At 43.2% G+C, this 16,532-nt stretch overlaps 1 protein-coding gene across 1 annotated transcript in view; it reads right to left on the reverse strand.

Annotated features, from left to right (window-relative positions):
- The window catches only part of LOC145401299 (calcium-independent phospholipase A2-gamma-like), a 252,781-nt gene that overhangs the window by 71,719 nt on the left and 164,530 nt on the right, over positions 1–16,532 (reverse strand). Inside the window, exon 7 of the mRNA XM_080273627.1 lies at positions 15,630–15,804. Within this exon, the coding sequence (XP_080129753.1) occupies positions 15,630–15,804 (175 nt within the window). The remainder of the gene's footprint in view (positions 1–15,629; positions 15,805–16,532) is intronic.

Consider the following 16,532-nt stretch of genomic DNA (forward strand, 5'->3'; position numbering starts at 1 on the left):
TACCTTATTTCTTTTTTGTATATATTATTTGGTATAAGAATAGGGCATAGGGCTTATTTCAATGGTTGAAATCAGTGGAAAATTCCAGGGAAGATTTACTTAGCACAGCATGGCCAGACAGGTGAGAGGAAAGGGTAATGGAGGGGAGGTAGGGAGGGGAGTCAAGAACAGGGAGAAATGGCTAAATTGTCAACAATGGATGGGAGTACAGATGAGATTAGGAGTGCTGACTAGTGTCGGACATTGGCAGTACTGATAGATGATACAAGCCACCACTTGAAAGCCCGGGCGAATTCAAGATAACACAGAATCACAAACGCCCAATGGTATGATCCCTTGCTCCCAAGCGTCACGAAAGTGACGCCCCGCGGTTAAGGGGTTAGGGCTGTTCCAACATCCACTGCCCTGCCATGAATCTCATTTATAACCCCATCCATATACAGATTGAACAACTCTGGAGACATGATATATTCCTGTTTCAATCCAACCTTCAAATAGAAAAATTCACTCAGTTCACTATCCACACGCACTGCAGCCTTAGGACCCTCATACATACTCTTCATGGCATTCAATAACTTCCCATCTACTCCACATATTCTTAATACTTTCCGTAATCCTTGCCTATCCACCCTGTCATATGCTTTCTCCAAATCCATGAAGGCCACATACAACTTCTTTCCCTTCTCTAGAAACTTTTCCACTAAAGATCTAAGAATGAATATCTGATCTACACAACCTCTTCCCTTCCTAAAACATCCCTGTCCTTCTCCAACTAATTCCTGTTATTTCCCTAACTCTGTCAATATGTATCCTACCATATACTCTTCCTTTTACACTAAGAAGACAAATGCCCGTATAATCACCACATACTTCTTTTTCCCTTTTTCCTTTGAACAAGGGAATAATTATACCTGACTTCCAATCCTCCAGGACTCTACCTTCCTCCCAGGCCAATCTGCACATCTTCCACATCCATTCTATTGCTAACTCTCCCCCATGCTTCAGCATTTCACCACACACTCCATCAATTCCTGGGGCTTTCCCCATTTTAACTTTCTTCATCGCTTCCACAACTTCCATCTTACTGATTTCTTCCTCTCTTCTCACATCTCTCTATCTCCTAGCCATTCCCCAGCCACTTATACTCTCATTACTTTCATTCTCTATGTTCAACAATTCCTTAAAGTGTTCTTTCCATCTGCTCACTTTTTCTCCGTTCTCCACTAGTAATCTACCATTTTTATCTTTCACTCCCCTACTAACTTCTTTGGCACCCTCTCTAACTCTCTTTACCTCTTTCCAGAACATTTTCTTACATTTCCTCTGCTTTACACTCAAATTCCTTCCAAATTCCTCATCCACTCTCTTCTTACTCTCTCTTACTATTCTTTTCACCTCTCTCTCTTCCATGTCTCAACTCAAAACTCTACAGAAGGGTTCCCAACTTGAGATGAGAAATGAGATCATGACGAATACCATAAGCATCTGCAGGAGATATCAAAAACTGACCTTGAAAAATGTTTCAGGCAGTGGAAAGAATGCTGGGCTACATATGTCAGGATTGACAACAGCAAAAATTTCACATTGACTGGCCTCTTCATATACACTGCTTTAGCACTACATACCCTATGCTATGCCTAAGATAAGCTGTAAGTACAGTAATCCCTCCAAGACCTGGTGCAACAGAGCCAAAGGCATGTCTGGGACTTGGGAAAATGCCCCCTGGACAGGTGCTTATGGACCCTAAGCCAACCTAACTTTGAAAGCAACCTAAATAACTCCCTACTGGACATGCACAGAACCTATTTAAGACCCTATTCACACAAATAAGGGACTGAAAGCATGAAATAAATGAAAAGGAACAAGAGAATGAGGAATTAGAAGTGATTATGGAAAATATTTAGCAGTGTACAGGGTACGTACAACACGTCCGTGGCCGTCACAAAGATTAACTCGCCTCCTCTAAGGCTCCGACAGTGGTGAAAGTGTTCTTGATGCACGTACGGTAATCCAGTGTTGGGATGTGCTTAATCCTTTGCATTGTGAATTATAATTGTTTAACACTGCACATTCTGTTCTTACTTACGCCACACTAGTTACAACACTGGCGTGTTGCACTCTGCACTTAATCCTTTGCACTCTGAATTCCACAGTAAAACCTCGATTTAACGGCATCCTAGGGGGCCCTGAGCATGCCGAAAAAAACAAAATTCCGTTAGATTGGGGCTTACACCTATCGATACCCCTGGAACTCACGCTAACATATTTTAACACATTTTTAACCATATAAACACATGCAGACATACAAAGTCAATAAAAAAAAATTATATTTAGAACAACAGAAAGCAGGCAGGTGTGGTGTTGTAGTAAAGTACTGTACAGTTTTCATACAACACAAGATAGGTTATGCAGAACCACGTGCAAAATCAATTTTGCGCTAAAACGTGACATATATTTACATGTAAAATAGGGAGTTGGGTTCTAGGAGCCTCATATTTTTCTTTAAAAATATATTTAAAGATAGAGTGTTAGAAATATGTCTGCCATAAGACACCGAAGACAGTGTGTTTACATATGACCTCACTGACTGGACACATCAATGCACAGCTACTGCATTCTAACCTAACCTAACCGATTAGTTTTACCCCCTAATACTCCCCATAAAAATTTTAATCACCAAGGATTGCCACTAAGCCTCTTGACAATCCTCATTAGAAATCAAGCATAAACTTGACCTAAACAACACCTAAATAATGGCCAGCCAGCATCAAGCATATTTCGTCACGAATCACTTTCGGTACTAATAAAATAAAAAAAATGCAGTGTGAAACTTTTTGAAAGCTGTTAGTCATCAACAATAAAGGAAAAAAAAATATAAAGAGGTCGTCAGCATGGAGGGATTGTGTATCTCACTTCTCAGATACACACAAATGCAGAAATCGTGAAAAATAAACAAGTCAACCAAAAAGTATATTTTGTATGACTTTCACACTCATTGCGCTAATGGCGAATACATGAATTTTACTGCTCCATCATTAACTTTTTTTCCAACAAAGAAAACTATCCACATCGTAAACATCCCAACTCATTTTATCTGTCTGATCATTTGCATTTAAGCTACAACCCTACATGCCTCTTCGTCCAACAATTTTACATTTTCATTTAGAACAAATGCTTTTCTTGTGTTCATAGCAGTTTCAGGGTGCTTAGGCATAACTGAAGTTAGTTTGAAACCACATGCTCAGTTCTGAGAGGAAACGAGGAGCAAGGAAATAAACAAATAAACTTACTCATCACAGTGACCGTTCACACAACACTGAGGTAGGCAGTAGGCTGTGGCTGGTGGTATGGGGGTCACGTGGGTCGGGTCAGGTTGAGGAAACCAATCAGTGACCGACAAAAGCATAACACATGAGTTGTATCTGGAAATCCAGTACCAAAACACCCATTTCCCACAGTTTCTTTCGCGCAGTTGAATGGTATTACCGCGCTATTACATAATTATGGTTGAAATTAAATACTCGTTATTGTAAGATCATTGTTTCGTTTGATCTTAAATCGTGACTCTACTAGTAGTACAGTAATCCAGGTAAATATAGTAATCCAGGTAAGTTAGTTGGCAGGTTGGAGCAGAATTGATGGAACTATGTAAATAAGTTCACTATGTTATGAAGTCTAAACACTAGTTCTTAAATCTAACTTTACATGCTAATTTTTTTCACTCTGGGGTCAGGCTAGGTGGGAGGAAGACTGGGTGAGCATAAACATACCCGGCTGGCGGAAAATTGTAAAAACTGTAAACAGACGATCGAGATGCACACAGCGCCCGCCACATTTGAATTTCTTTCTAATTTTTACCCATTTTTTGGAATTTTTATAATTTTTTTGCATAAATATTCCTCTGGAGATTTGTGCCATTAGTTTGGGGTTGCCGTTAGAATGAATGCCATTAAATCGAGGTTTTACTATAATTTCTTAACACTGCACAACACTGTAAATTCCCATGTGGTCAAATGGCGAGGTATTGCACTTTATTCCCTGTTTATTCACAAAAACAAGCACGTGGGGAAGCCATGGCAATGAGTGTGTAGTCACGATGGTAATTAGGCGGGAACTGGGGAGGGGAGGATGAAGGGGCGCTCTACTATGCGCGAAACACAGCTTTCGACACCATGCGGCAAAGTTAAAGTAGGGATGAACACATATCAGTTTTTTTTCTTTTTAAATCTTTATATTTTTTTGGCCATTTTTGGTATTCAAGGACCTAAGCCCAAAATGTCCGGGGGTACTTGGGTGTCCGGGTCTTAAAGGGATTACCTTTTAAAACTATTGTTGTTTTGTGAAAGATGTGGAGTGAGGAAGTCGAAGGACACCAGAATTGAACAGAGTGTACTGAGATGGTATAGTCATGAGGAGAGAATGGATAACAACAGAGAGGTGAAAAAGGTATCTGAGTGAATTTGAAGAAGGGGGCAGACAAGCCAGGCCAAGGAGATGGTGGAGGGATATGGTTGATAAGTGTGTGAGGAAGGGAAGTATAGAAGTCAGTGAGGCTTGGGGACTGACAGGAGATCGAGCTAGCTGGATGAATGTTGTGAGAAAAAGTGCATGATCTGGGATTTGGCACCCCTTTTAACGTGACAGTGTTCGGATTGACATTATCGGATACGCTGACATGAAGCTACAGACTGTGGTGAAAGTTTTTGGCATATAAGACTGAGGCAGGATTCCAGGGGCTTGAATGATGAGTGAATGGAAGCGTGGCCCACTGGATCGGGCAAACTTGGGCTGTCTGGTCACTGCTACTCCTCACCCTGCCCTAGGGTGGGAAAGGAGGTCCAAATGATGATGATGATGATATATGAGTGTGTTGTCCCTGATGATTGGCTGAAAAGCATAACTGTAAATGTGTACAAGGGGATAAGTGATGCCTGGGAAAGAGGAAATTATAGAGGCATAAAGATTATGGACCAGATAATGAAGGTAATGGAGAAAGTTCTAGAAGGTATAATTAACGAAGGAGACAATATTGACGAGATGCAGATTGGGTTTACGTCAGGCAAGGGGACCACTGATGCCATATTCACTGTTTGACAGCTTAAAGAAAAATACATAGGAAAGAAAAGGGAACTGTACTTTGTTTTTGTTGATTTGGAGAAGGTCTTCGACAGAGTCCCCAGAGAGGTGGTGAAGCAATGACAAAGCTTGGGATTGAGGAATGGCTGGTTAGGGTGGTTATGGCCATGTATGTGGGTGCTCGCAACAAGTAAGGGTGAATGGAGATTTGAATGATGACTTTTCTATGAATGTTGGTGTGCATCAGCAGTCAGTCCTGAGCCCCTCGTTGCTTATTATGGTACCTGCAGCCCTCTCACATGACTTCAGAAATGGACTCTCTTGGGAGATTGTGTAAGCTGATAATTTGGTGTTGATTGCAGCGAATGAATGGGAGGCAGAGGAAAGATTTAGCATGTGGAGAAATGATATAGGGCATAAGGGCTTAGGAGTAAATGCAGATAAAACAAAAGTGATGGCATCTAGGGCTGGTGACAGTACTGTCAAAGAGGAAGCGTGGCCATGTGCGATATGCCACAAGGGTGTGGGAAGTATATAATTCCATCTCGTATAGTGTTTGCGATAAGTGGGTGCATATGAGATGTACTGGTTTTAGAGGGAGATAATGCAGATTTTCCTGTGTGCATTATGTTGGAGAATGCATGTGGCAACTGTCAGGTGTGAAAGGATTGAACTTCCTGGTAAGTCTCTTGAGTGTGTGGAAGAACCTTGTTATTTGGGACACATGTTATATGCTGGAGGTGGAGCTGGAATGAGGAGTGGTTGGAAGAAGATCTGGCAGCTGTTGCCTCTCCTGACATTGAGAGGGCTCTCCCTCCATGCTAAGGGATCTTTGCATGTGGCATAATTTTTGAGTGTAATGCTGTATGGTAGTGTGACCTGGGAAGTAAAGGAAGAAGATATTTGCAGACTCAAATGTAAAGAAATGGCAATGATTAAGTGGATCTGCAATGTGTCCCTGAGTGCGAGGCCTGGGGGGGCTAGGTTTACGACGGAAAAGTTGAGAGGCAGGATGGGACTGGAGTGTATTGGTGTTGTGATGAGGAGAGGTAGATTGAGATGGTTTGGGCATGTGGAGAGGATGGGGGATGAAAACTGCAAGCACCAAGTGAAAAGCGTTAATGTTACAGGCAGGGTAGAGAGAAGTAGGCCGAAAAAGACCTGGGACCAGGTCAATGAGTGTGACCTCAGCGATAAGGGGCTAAACAGGGAAGCTGCCCGAGATAGAGCAGCATAGAGCTGCCATTAGGTGAGCAAGGCTGACACAAGAAAGCATGCTGGAGCCTTCAAAAATGAAACGAATGTGTCCCCCGCTATTTGATTGTCCTCCGCCCAGCTCACATCCCTCTATTCCTTCACCTCATCCTTGGCCTTTCCCTCCCTCTTCCCCCCTCCACTTCACTCACATACACTCTCCCTGTTAATCTCTTGTTCTCCATCCTCTCCACATGGCCAAACCACCTCAATTTATTTCTCCTAATGTTTTCTATCACATCCACATCACAACACAATGCTCCTTCACTTCCTCAATGGTCAGTGTGTCTCTCCTCATAACTCCACATGCTCCTCTCAATTACTCATTTCTGCTGCTCACACTCTTGATTTGTGTCCTTCCAATAAGGTTCATGCTTCACTTCCATAAATTAGAGGTGGTATAACAATACATCCCCCGTGGCGGGGGGGACACAATCTGGCCGCACTATGGGGTGGTACTACTACTCTGCGGCCAGGTTGTGTTAGGAAGAATACTGCCACCGTATTCCCTGCGTGTCGTAAAAGGCGACTAAAAGGGGCGGGGTGAGGGGACTAGGGACCCCCTTCTCTGTTTTTTAGTTCCTAAAAAGAGACAGGCCAGAGAAAGGGATGGGGGATGGAGTTATCCTCGTACCCTGAAGATTGGGTCTATGAATGTGCGTGGATGTAGTACGATTGAGGCTAAAAGGGAGGAGATTGGGAGAATGTTTGTGAGAAGAAAGTTGGATGTGTTAGCTTTGAGTGAAACGAAGATGAAAGGGAAGGGTGAGTCTATGTTTGGAAGTGTGAATGGAAGATTGTCAGGTGCTGATAGAGGAAGGGCAAGAGAAGGTGTGGCCTTGTTGGTGAGTCCAGAAGTACAGCAGTGTGTGATCGAATGGAAGGAGGTGTCATCGAGACTGATGTGGGTGAAATCGAAATTTGAACATGAGTTGTGGGTGTTTGTGAGTGCATATGGGCCTGGTAGTGAAAGGGATGAAGAAGAGAGGGAGTCTTTCTGGAATGATGTTGATGAGTGTCTGCAGAGTTTTGGAGCGAATGTGAATGTGGTAATGATGGGAGATCTGAATGCTAGAGTGGGAAATGTAGCAGTTGAAGGTGTAGTTGGTATGCAAGGTGTGCCTGGAAGAAATGAAAATGGGGAACGAATGATAGCGATGTGTGTTGAGCGAGAGATGGTGATTGGAAATACGCTGTTTGAGAAGAAAGATATTTATGAGTATACATGGGTGAGACAGGAGGGTGGAAGGGTTGTTGACAGAGTGTTGATGGACTATGTGGTTGTGTCTAGGAATGTAATAGGAAGATTCTTGGATGTGAGAGTTCTGAGAGGGGAGGGTGGAGGTATGTCTGATCATTACCTGGTGGAGGGAAAGTTAAGAGTAGGTAAGAGATGGGTGAGAGCTAGGAGGGTTAAGTGTGGCATGGAGGTTTTGAAAGTGAGTGAGTTGGATAAAAGAGAGAAAAAGATAGAGTATCAGGAGAAATTGAAAGATGAGTGGAACGCAGTGAAAGATCGGGAAAATGGCAGTGTGGAGGAGGAATGGCAGTTGTTTAAGAGTGCTGTGGTGGGGCATGCAGAAGAGGTGTGTGGTGTGAGAAGTGTGGGTGGTGGTGTAAGAAATGGAAGTGAATGGTGGTGCGAGGAAGTAAGTATGGCTGTTGCTGAGAAGAGATGTGCATATGAAGTGTGGCTGCAGAGGAAGGATGAGATGTCATATGATAGGTATAAGGAAAAGAGGAATAGGGCGAGAAGGGCTGTGTGTGATGCTAAAGTGGCAGCAGATGAGAGGTGGGGTAGGCGGCTTACAGAGAATTTTCAACAGAATAAGAAAATGTTTTGGAAGGAGGTGAAAAGGGTGCAAAAGGGAGAGTCTGGGAAGGAAGAACGAGTAAAAGCGGAGGATGGATGGATGTTAATTGAGATGGATGCAGTAAGGAAGAGATGGGCAGAGTATTTTGAAAGATTGTTAAATGTAGAGGAGGAGAGGGTTGCTGAGATTGTGGCGGATGGAAGGGTGCAAGGAATAAATGTGTTGGGAGAGTTGAATGATCCTTTGATCATGAAGGAGGAAGTGGAGAAGGCAGTAAAGGAGATGAAAACAGGGAAAGCTGCAGGTATGGATGGGTGTGCTGTGGAATGCCTGAAGGGTGGTGGAGTGACTATTGTTGACTGCTTAGTAAGATTGTTGAATGCGTGCTTTGTGAAAGGTATGGTGCCAATTGACTGGGCAAGTGCTTGTGTGGTCCCGTTGTATAAAGGCAAGGGTGATAAGTATGAATGTACTAGCTTTAGGGGTATAAGTCTGTTGAGTGTTGTAGGTAAGGTGTATGGTAGAGTGTTAATTATGAGAGTCAGAGAGGGTACAGAAGGAGTGATTGGTGATGAGCAGTGTGGCTTTAGGAGAGGGAGGGGATGCGTGGATCAGGTGTTTGCTGTGAGACAAGCGTGTGAAAAGTATTTAGCAAAAGGCAAGGATGTGTTTTGGGCATTTATGGATTTAGAGAAAGCGTATGATAGAATTGATAGGGAGGCTTTGTGGACTGTTTTAAGATTGTATGGACTTGATGGTAGGTTACTAAAAGGGGTGAAAAGTTTTTATGGAAATAGTAGAGCGTGTGTAAGAGTGGGAAATGCTGTGAGTGATTGCTTTCCCGTGAGAGTGGGGCTGCGACAGGGATGTGTGATGTTGCCTTGGTTGTTTAATATTTACATGGATGGTGTTGTAAGGGAGGTGAATGCAAGAGTTTTAGGTGGAGGTCTGAGTCTGGTGAATGTTGATGGTGGAGAGTGGAATCTGAAGCAGCTGCTGTTTGCAGATGATACTGCACTGGTGGCTGATTCAGAGGAGAGATTGAGACAGTTGGTAGAGGAGTTTGGAAGGGTGTGTGAAAGGAGGAAATTGAAAGTAAATGAGAATTGAAAGTAAATGAGAATAAGAGTAAAGTGATGAAGTGTACGAGGTTGGTAGATGGTAGGGAGATGAATATAGTTTTGAATGGCGAGTTGCTTGAGGAAGTAGAGTGTTTTAAATATCTAAGGTCACATGTTGCTGTGGATGGAAGAATAGATGCAGAAGTGAAGTTTAGAATAAATGAAGTAGGAACGGTGCTGGGAGGAATGAAAAATATGTTTAGATGTCGTTCGCTTAGAATGGATGTAAAGAGAAGGCTGTATGAGGGTGTTGTGGTACCGACTGCGTTATATGGGGCTGAAACATGGAATATGGGTGTAGCAGACAGGAAAAGTTTGAATGTAATGGAGATGAGGTGTCTGAGGAGTATGTGTGGAGTGACGCGTATGGATCGAGTGCGAAATGATGAAGTGCGAAGGAGAACTGGAGTTGTTCAGAAGATGCCTGGTAGAGTTGAGCAGAGGGTGTTGCGATGGTTTGGGCATATGGAGAGAATGGATAGTGAGCGACTGGTGAAAAAGATAACTAGATCTGATGTGAGAGGTGTAAGGCAGAAAGGAAGACCACGAATAGGATGGATGGACAGTGTGAAGAGAGCGCTGGACACGAGAGGGATGTCTATTGAGCAAGGAAGAGTGGCTGTGCGTGACAGAAATAAATGAAGAGAAATTGTGAATGAATAAGTGATGACGCAGCCCTGAGGGGATATTCTCCCGCATTTGGTCTGATCAGCTAGTCAGGTCAGGTGCGGGTAAGGGGATGAGTCTGTTATGATGTGGCAGGGGTAAACCAGTTCTGTTGTCGAGCCCAGCTGCGGATGTCACTGATTGCATTGCACAGTTGACCCTTGTGCAGTGTGGTGCGTGAGGATCTGTCCGTTCTCCCCTTTGGGGCTAAGATGCGAATGTATGTGTTTGAATGAATAAGTAAATGGGGAGTGTGTCATCCTGTCTCGGCTACCTCCCTTTCCTTGGGGGAAGCAGCCTAGGTATATAGATAGATAGATAACAATACATCCTGTATTTCAAAAGTTTTCAAGTCAATTCTCAATAGAAAAATTTTAAGGCATCTTTCCTATCACAACCTTCTTTCTGATCGTCAGTATGGGTTCCGTCAGGGACGCTCCACTGGTGATCTTCTCACCTACCTTTCAGACTCCTGGTCATCCTCCTTTCGGGACTCTGGCAAAAGCTTTGTCATTGCACTTGACATCTCAAAGGCTTTTGATCGAGTCTGGCATAAATCTTTAATTTCCAAACTGCTCTCTTACGGTTTCTATCCTTCTATCTGTGCCTTCATCGCTAGCTTCCTTTCTGGTCGTTCTATAGCCGCTGTTGTAGACGGCCATCGTTCTTCTCCTAGATCTATCAACAGTGGTGTTCCTCAGGGCTCTGTCCTATCACCAACTCTCTTCCCTTTATTCATCAATGACCTTCTAAGCTGTACATCTAACCCTATCCACTCATACGCTGATGACTCCACCCTTCACCTTTCCATTCGGTTCCCGCAACGCCCATCTCAGCAGTTACTTCAACAAACAAGGGATGAGGCTATGGCACATCTAACGTCTGACTTGGCTCGTATCTCTGACTGGGGTAAAGATAATCTTGTTGTTTTTAATGCATCTAAGACTCAGTTCTTACACCCATCAACCCGTCAAAATCTTCCACAGGTATACCCACTAATGTTTAATAATATTCGGCTCAATCCTGCATCATCCTTGAACATGCTTGGGGTTTCATATTACTCGGGACTTATCTTGGAAAGATCATATTACATCTCTTGTAATATCTGCTTCCAAGAGATTGGGTGTGCTAAGCCGACTCTGTTCTTTCTTTACCCCTGCACAATTGTTGACTCTATACAGGGGTTTTATCCGCCCCTGTGTGGAGTACAACTCTCATGTGTGGGGAGGCTCCTCACATACAGCTCTTCTCAATAGGGTGCAATCAAAGGCTTTTCGTCTCATTAGCTCTCCTCCTCCTACTGACTCCCTTCAACCTCTGTCTCTTCGCCACACTGTTGCATCTTTATCTCTTTTCTATCGCTACTTTAATGGTCACTGCTCCTCTGAACTGTCTGTATGCATTCCTCCACCTCTACGACGGGCGCATAGCAACCGTCTAGCAGCAAACTCTCATCCCTTTTCTGTCCAACTCTCTAATGCAAGAGTTAACCGTTACTCCCAGTCCTTCATTTATGCAACAGGTCAACTCTGGAACTGACTCCCTCTGTCTGTATTTCCTGCTGCCTATGATCTCCAGTCTTTCAAACGCAGTGTGTCCAGGCATCTCAAAATGAATGGATCTTGAATTTGGCTCTCTCTTGCATTTTGTTTTTCTCTTGGAGGGAACTCTTATTGTGGGCTCATGGCCTTTGGTTCCTTCTTCCGTGCATAAAAAAAAAAACTATCATGCAGCAACTTTTTTACTTCCATGCTCATTTCCCTATTTCTCAACACTGCTTTCACAGAACCAGCAACTTTCCTTCCTTGCTATACCTTTTCAAGCACTTCATCCTCCAAACTTCCATCCTTACCCATCACACAACCCAAGTACTTAAATGTACTCACAATTTCCATTTCCTCATTATCAAACCCCCACTGTATATTCAGTGAATTCTCTTAACCACTAAAGTCCGCAATTCACTCAACCCCCCACTGCACCTCAACTGCAAAAAAGGGGTGTTTTTTCAAGTGTTGTAAATGTCAAAATGTATGGCATACATTTGAGGAGCAAGAATTTACACACCCGAAGATGTAAGTCTCATCCAGACTGACAGAGTAGTTCACACACAGCAGCGTGGCAAAAATAATAACAGTTACCCTTCCCAACCTGGGGAGAGGAGGTACCTCGCAGAAAGTGGCTTCATTACAGTGACTCACCTTTTATGGAAACTGTAATATGACTATATACCTGTAAGAAAAAGGTATAACATTGTAAGTGCAAAAATGTTTCGCTTACCGTAGGAAAACAAATAATCAGAACGCTAATGGTGTAAAATGCAGTGGCATAGAGATGTAACCCACAGAAAAATACGGTAATGCACAGTAAATTTCCAATAATATACATTACATTGGCTAATAACATACACATATATTACTATACATACACTAGGTATTGCTACAATAAAAGCAAAGTCTTTACTTAGGTGCAATAAAGTCAGGAAAAGACTCCTCATTCGATGTGTCACGTGAGGGTGTAGGGGAGTAGCAGAGGAGGAAAGGAGGAAGGTGGAGGGAGGGAGTGTAGAGCGTGGAAATATCACCTTTATCTGCACATACAAGTAGGAAGGAGAAGTGGTGAAGGATACATCTAACGGCAGCCAAGCCAGGGGGGGGGGCAGGTGAGTGGAGGGGGGGGGGGAGCAAGAGGGGAGTCACTGCTACAGCCAAACTTCACCTCTATGCTCTAGTGGCAGTAGGAAGGGTAGAAAGAGTGGGATATGTCACATAACCATCGACTGAGGGGGTATGAAGGGGAGAGAGAGGGCAGGGGGGGGGTTCACCCCTCACTCTGTTGGTGGGCTGGAGCCCTCCTCCCTCCCCCTCAGCTAATAGCTGGGATGGTCTTGGAGCAGGCTACATCAAGTAAGAAACGGGAAAATTTGAATGCAGTTTTTTAATGCAACTGCTTTACTGGGCTTTTTAAGCCAAGGTGTCAAAGGAATGCAACCTCTCACAGGGCCGTTTAGGACGTTAGGGGGTTAAGGACCATAATTTTACTCCTCCCTACAATCACCTTTAGATTCTGTTTCTTATACGCTCACTGAAACTCATTCACCATGTCTTGCAACTCCACTTCATCTTCACTTAACAATACAGTATCATGTACAAACTACAATACAGGAAGTTTCCAATGCTGTCCTCTTTCATTAGGGCTGCTCCAACCTCATCCATATACAGACTGAACAACCACGGAGACATGACACATCCCTGTTTCAATACAACATTCAGGCAGAAAAATTCACTCAGTTCAGTATCCACACACACTCCAATATTAGCACCCTCACCCTCATCCATACTCTTTGTGGCATTACACAACTTCCCATTTACTCAACATATTCTTAATATTTTCCACATTCATTTTCTATCCACTCTGCCATATGCTTTCTCCAAATCCATGAAGACTGTATACAACTGCTTTCCCTTCTCTAGAAACTTTTCCACTAAAGACCTAATGATGAATATCTGATCTACACAACTCCTTCCCTTCCTAAAACCTCCTTGTTCTTCTCCAATTAATTCCTCTGTTATTTCCCTAACTCTGTCAATAAGTATCCTACCATACACATTTTCTATTACACTAAGAAGACAAATGCCCCTATGATTACCACATACTTCTTTTTCCCTTATTCCTTTGTACGAGGGAATAATTATACCTGACTTCCAATCCTCCGGGACTCTACCGTCCTCCCAGGCCAATCTACACATCTTCCACATCCATTCTACTACTATCTCTCTCCCATGCCTCACCATTTCACCACACACACCATCAATTCCTGGGGCTTTCCCCATTCCAACTTTCTCCATTGTTTCCACCACTTCCATCCTACTGATTTCCTCCTCCCTTCTCATCGTCCTCCTTCTCCCAGCCATTTCCCAGCTCCTTATACTTGCATTACTTTCATTCTCTATTTTTAATAGTTTCTTAATGTTCTCTCCATCTGCTTATTTTTTCTCCATTCTCCAATACCAATCTACCAATTTTATCTTTGACTACCTTACTAACTTCTTTATCACTCTGTCTAACTCTACCTCCTTCCAGAACATCTTCTTACATTCCTTCCATTTTACACTAAAATTCCTTCCAAATTCCTCACCCACTCTCCTCTTAGTCTCTCTTACTAATTTTTTCACCTCTCTCTTCCTCTCGATGTATAACTCTCTCTTCCGCCTCTTAACTTCTACCATGCCTCTGTCTTCTATTCATTCATTATTTACTTGTTTCTTTTGTGTCACAGCTTGCCTCACCTCATTCCACCATGCTGTTTCTTGTGTCCCCTTTCGTCTTCTTTTCACCCCACACAGCACCTCACATGCTGCACAGATATTTCTGTGAATATCTTGCACACACCTTCCACCTTCCCTACCTGCTCCAAATCATATTTACCCAATTGCGCCTCAACTTCTCTTTTATATTCTGCCTTTTTCCATCCTCTTGCAACCTGTCTACTCTCCTTGTATGGACTACTTCCTCCTGTCCTTCCTGCCTGCTATTCCTCTACTGCACTTGAACCTTGACTTTCACCAGGGGTGGTCCACTCCCCCAGCCTCTGTATGCTCTTGCATCCATTACATACCTTCTCATTCTGTCATCCACACACACACACAATCGATCATTGCTTCAGTTAATTCAGTTCACCACCAACCCTTTTCATCACTTGCCACGCATACCTGTGGATCATTTTATGCCACTTCTGCAGGCACACCCTACTCACCAACTACTCCATCCACCTTCACATTCCTTACTTTTCCATTCATATCTCCACTCAGAAACACTCTCATTCCTCTCAATCTATTCCATGTACGCTTCCATACTTGCCCAAAACTCTTCTTTCACCCTGCTTGTACAATCTTGCATCAGCATATACATGCACACAATCTCCCACGTTTTTATTTCCACTTTCAATCTTGCCCACACAATTCTTGAACCAGCTGATCCATACTCTCTTATATTCTCCTTCCATCTCTTGCACACTGTAATACATGCACCCTCTTTTGCCCCCTCATTCTCACCTACTCCTGAGCATATACCCCATCCATATTCACTCTCTCACCTATCCATTTAGTCAAAGTTAGTCCATGTGTCCACTTTTGCACTCTCAAGCACCTGAACAATCTCTCACTCTTTCATCTCATCATTCACACCCCTTACATTACAAATTGCAATCTGTACCATGTCCTTTGTCCAGGCCTTGGTCACCAGTTGGTCTGTCCTGATCCGAATTAACATCACCTGTCATTATTTTGTGAAGTCATTTGTGGTATTGAACCTGGGTCAATATTAGACAATTATAATACAATCTTAAGGTTATATAATGACTGTAGTGTCTCTCACGCATTTATCACTCTCAGCATACATAATGGGAAGTACTAATACTTCCTTAATTATAAGAAAACCCTTAGAAGGTAATGAATGGCAATGTCTTATTCTGTGGGATGTACCAAACCATATTCTAATGGTAAACGTGCTTTCTGAGAATGCAGATTTTGGCAAAAATTATTCTCAGCTGTGAAAAATGACAAATTTAAAATCATTTTGTAGATGTTAAAAGTTTGATAAGAACTTAAGAAAAATGGCAAAGTCTACTAAAAACACAAATAATAGAAACTGGAAGACTATGTAGAGAAAATGAAGGTTCTTACCAACAATATAATATCACCAATCCTAAACTCAGAGAAGTAGCCTGGAGCAGCAGCAGAGGCTCTGACAGCTTCCCAGAGACAGGGTAGGGAGGTGCCTGGATAGTGGCTGCTTACTCGATAGGGAAGGTTGTAGTTACGGAAGAGGTAAGCTTGGACTCTGTTCGTATTTGCTGATGTAGCAACTAAACACACCTGAAGAGTAAAAAGAGCACAATCATCATCATTGTGTGGAGTTGTTGTTCTTGTTGTTCCTGCAACCCCTGGATCAGTTGAGCATGAGGCTGGCAAAGAGCAGGCTTAAAGTTGCCTTCTCTTGCCATTCACCATCTTCCTTCCTGAGGACAGGGAAGGAGGTGAAGTTCATTTCTTTAACCCACTGCTGCCACCAAGGAAAAGTGTACCTCACCAATAAAATAATATTGAGCAAAACTCGTTTTCATTTTTAAAGGCTCCAACATGCTTGCATGTGTCAGCCTTGGTCACCTAATGGCGGCTCTCCACTCTGCACGATCCATTGCAGCCTCCCTGTTCAGTCCCTTAACCCTGAGGTCACACTTAATGACTTCGTCCCGTGTCTTTCTCGGTCTACCCCTCGTAACCCCACCCCCAATATTAACACTTCTCACCTTCCTCACCCAATTATCATCCCCCATCCTCTCCACATGTCCAAGCCATCTCAATCTACCTCTCCTCATCACAACACCAATACACTCCAGTCCCATCCTACCTCTCAACTCTTCCATCATAAACCCAGCCCCTCCAGGCCTTGGACACAGGGGCGCACTGCACATCCACCTAATCATTGTCATTTCTGTACGTCTGAGCCGGCGAATATCTTCCTCCTTCACTGCCCAGGTCTCACTACCATACAGCATTACATTCCTAACACATGCTGCATACAAAGACCCCTTAGCACGTAG

This window comes from Coenobita brevimanus, chromosome 55 (assembly GCF_032717465.1).
Source record: "Coenobita brevimanus isolate Jiangsu-jjx chromosome 55, ASM3271746v2, whole genome shotgun sequence".
Taxonomy (NCBI): domain Eukaryota; kingdom Metazoa; phylum Arthropoda; class Malacostraca; order Decapoda; family Coenobitidae; genus Coenobita; species Coenobita brevimanus.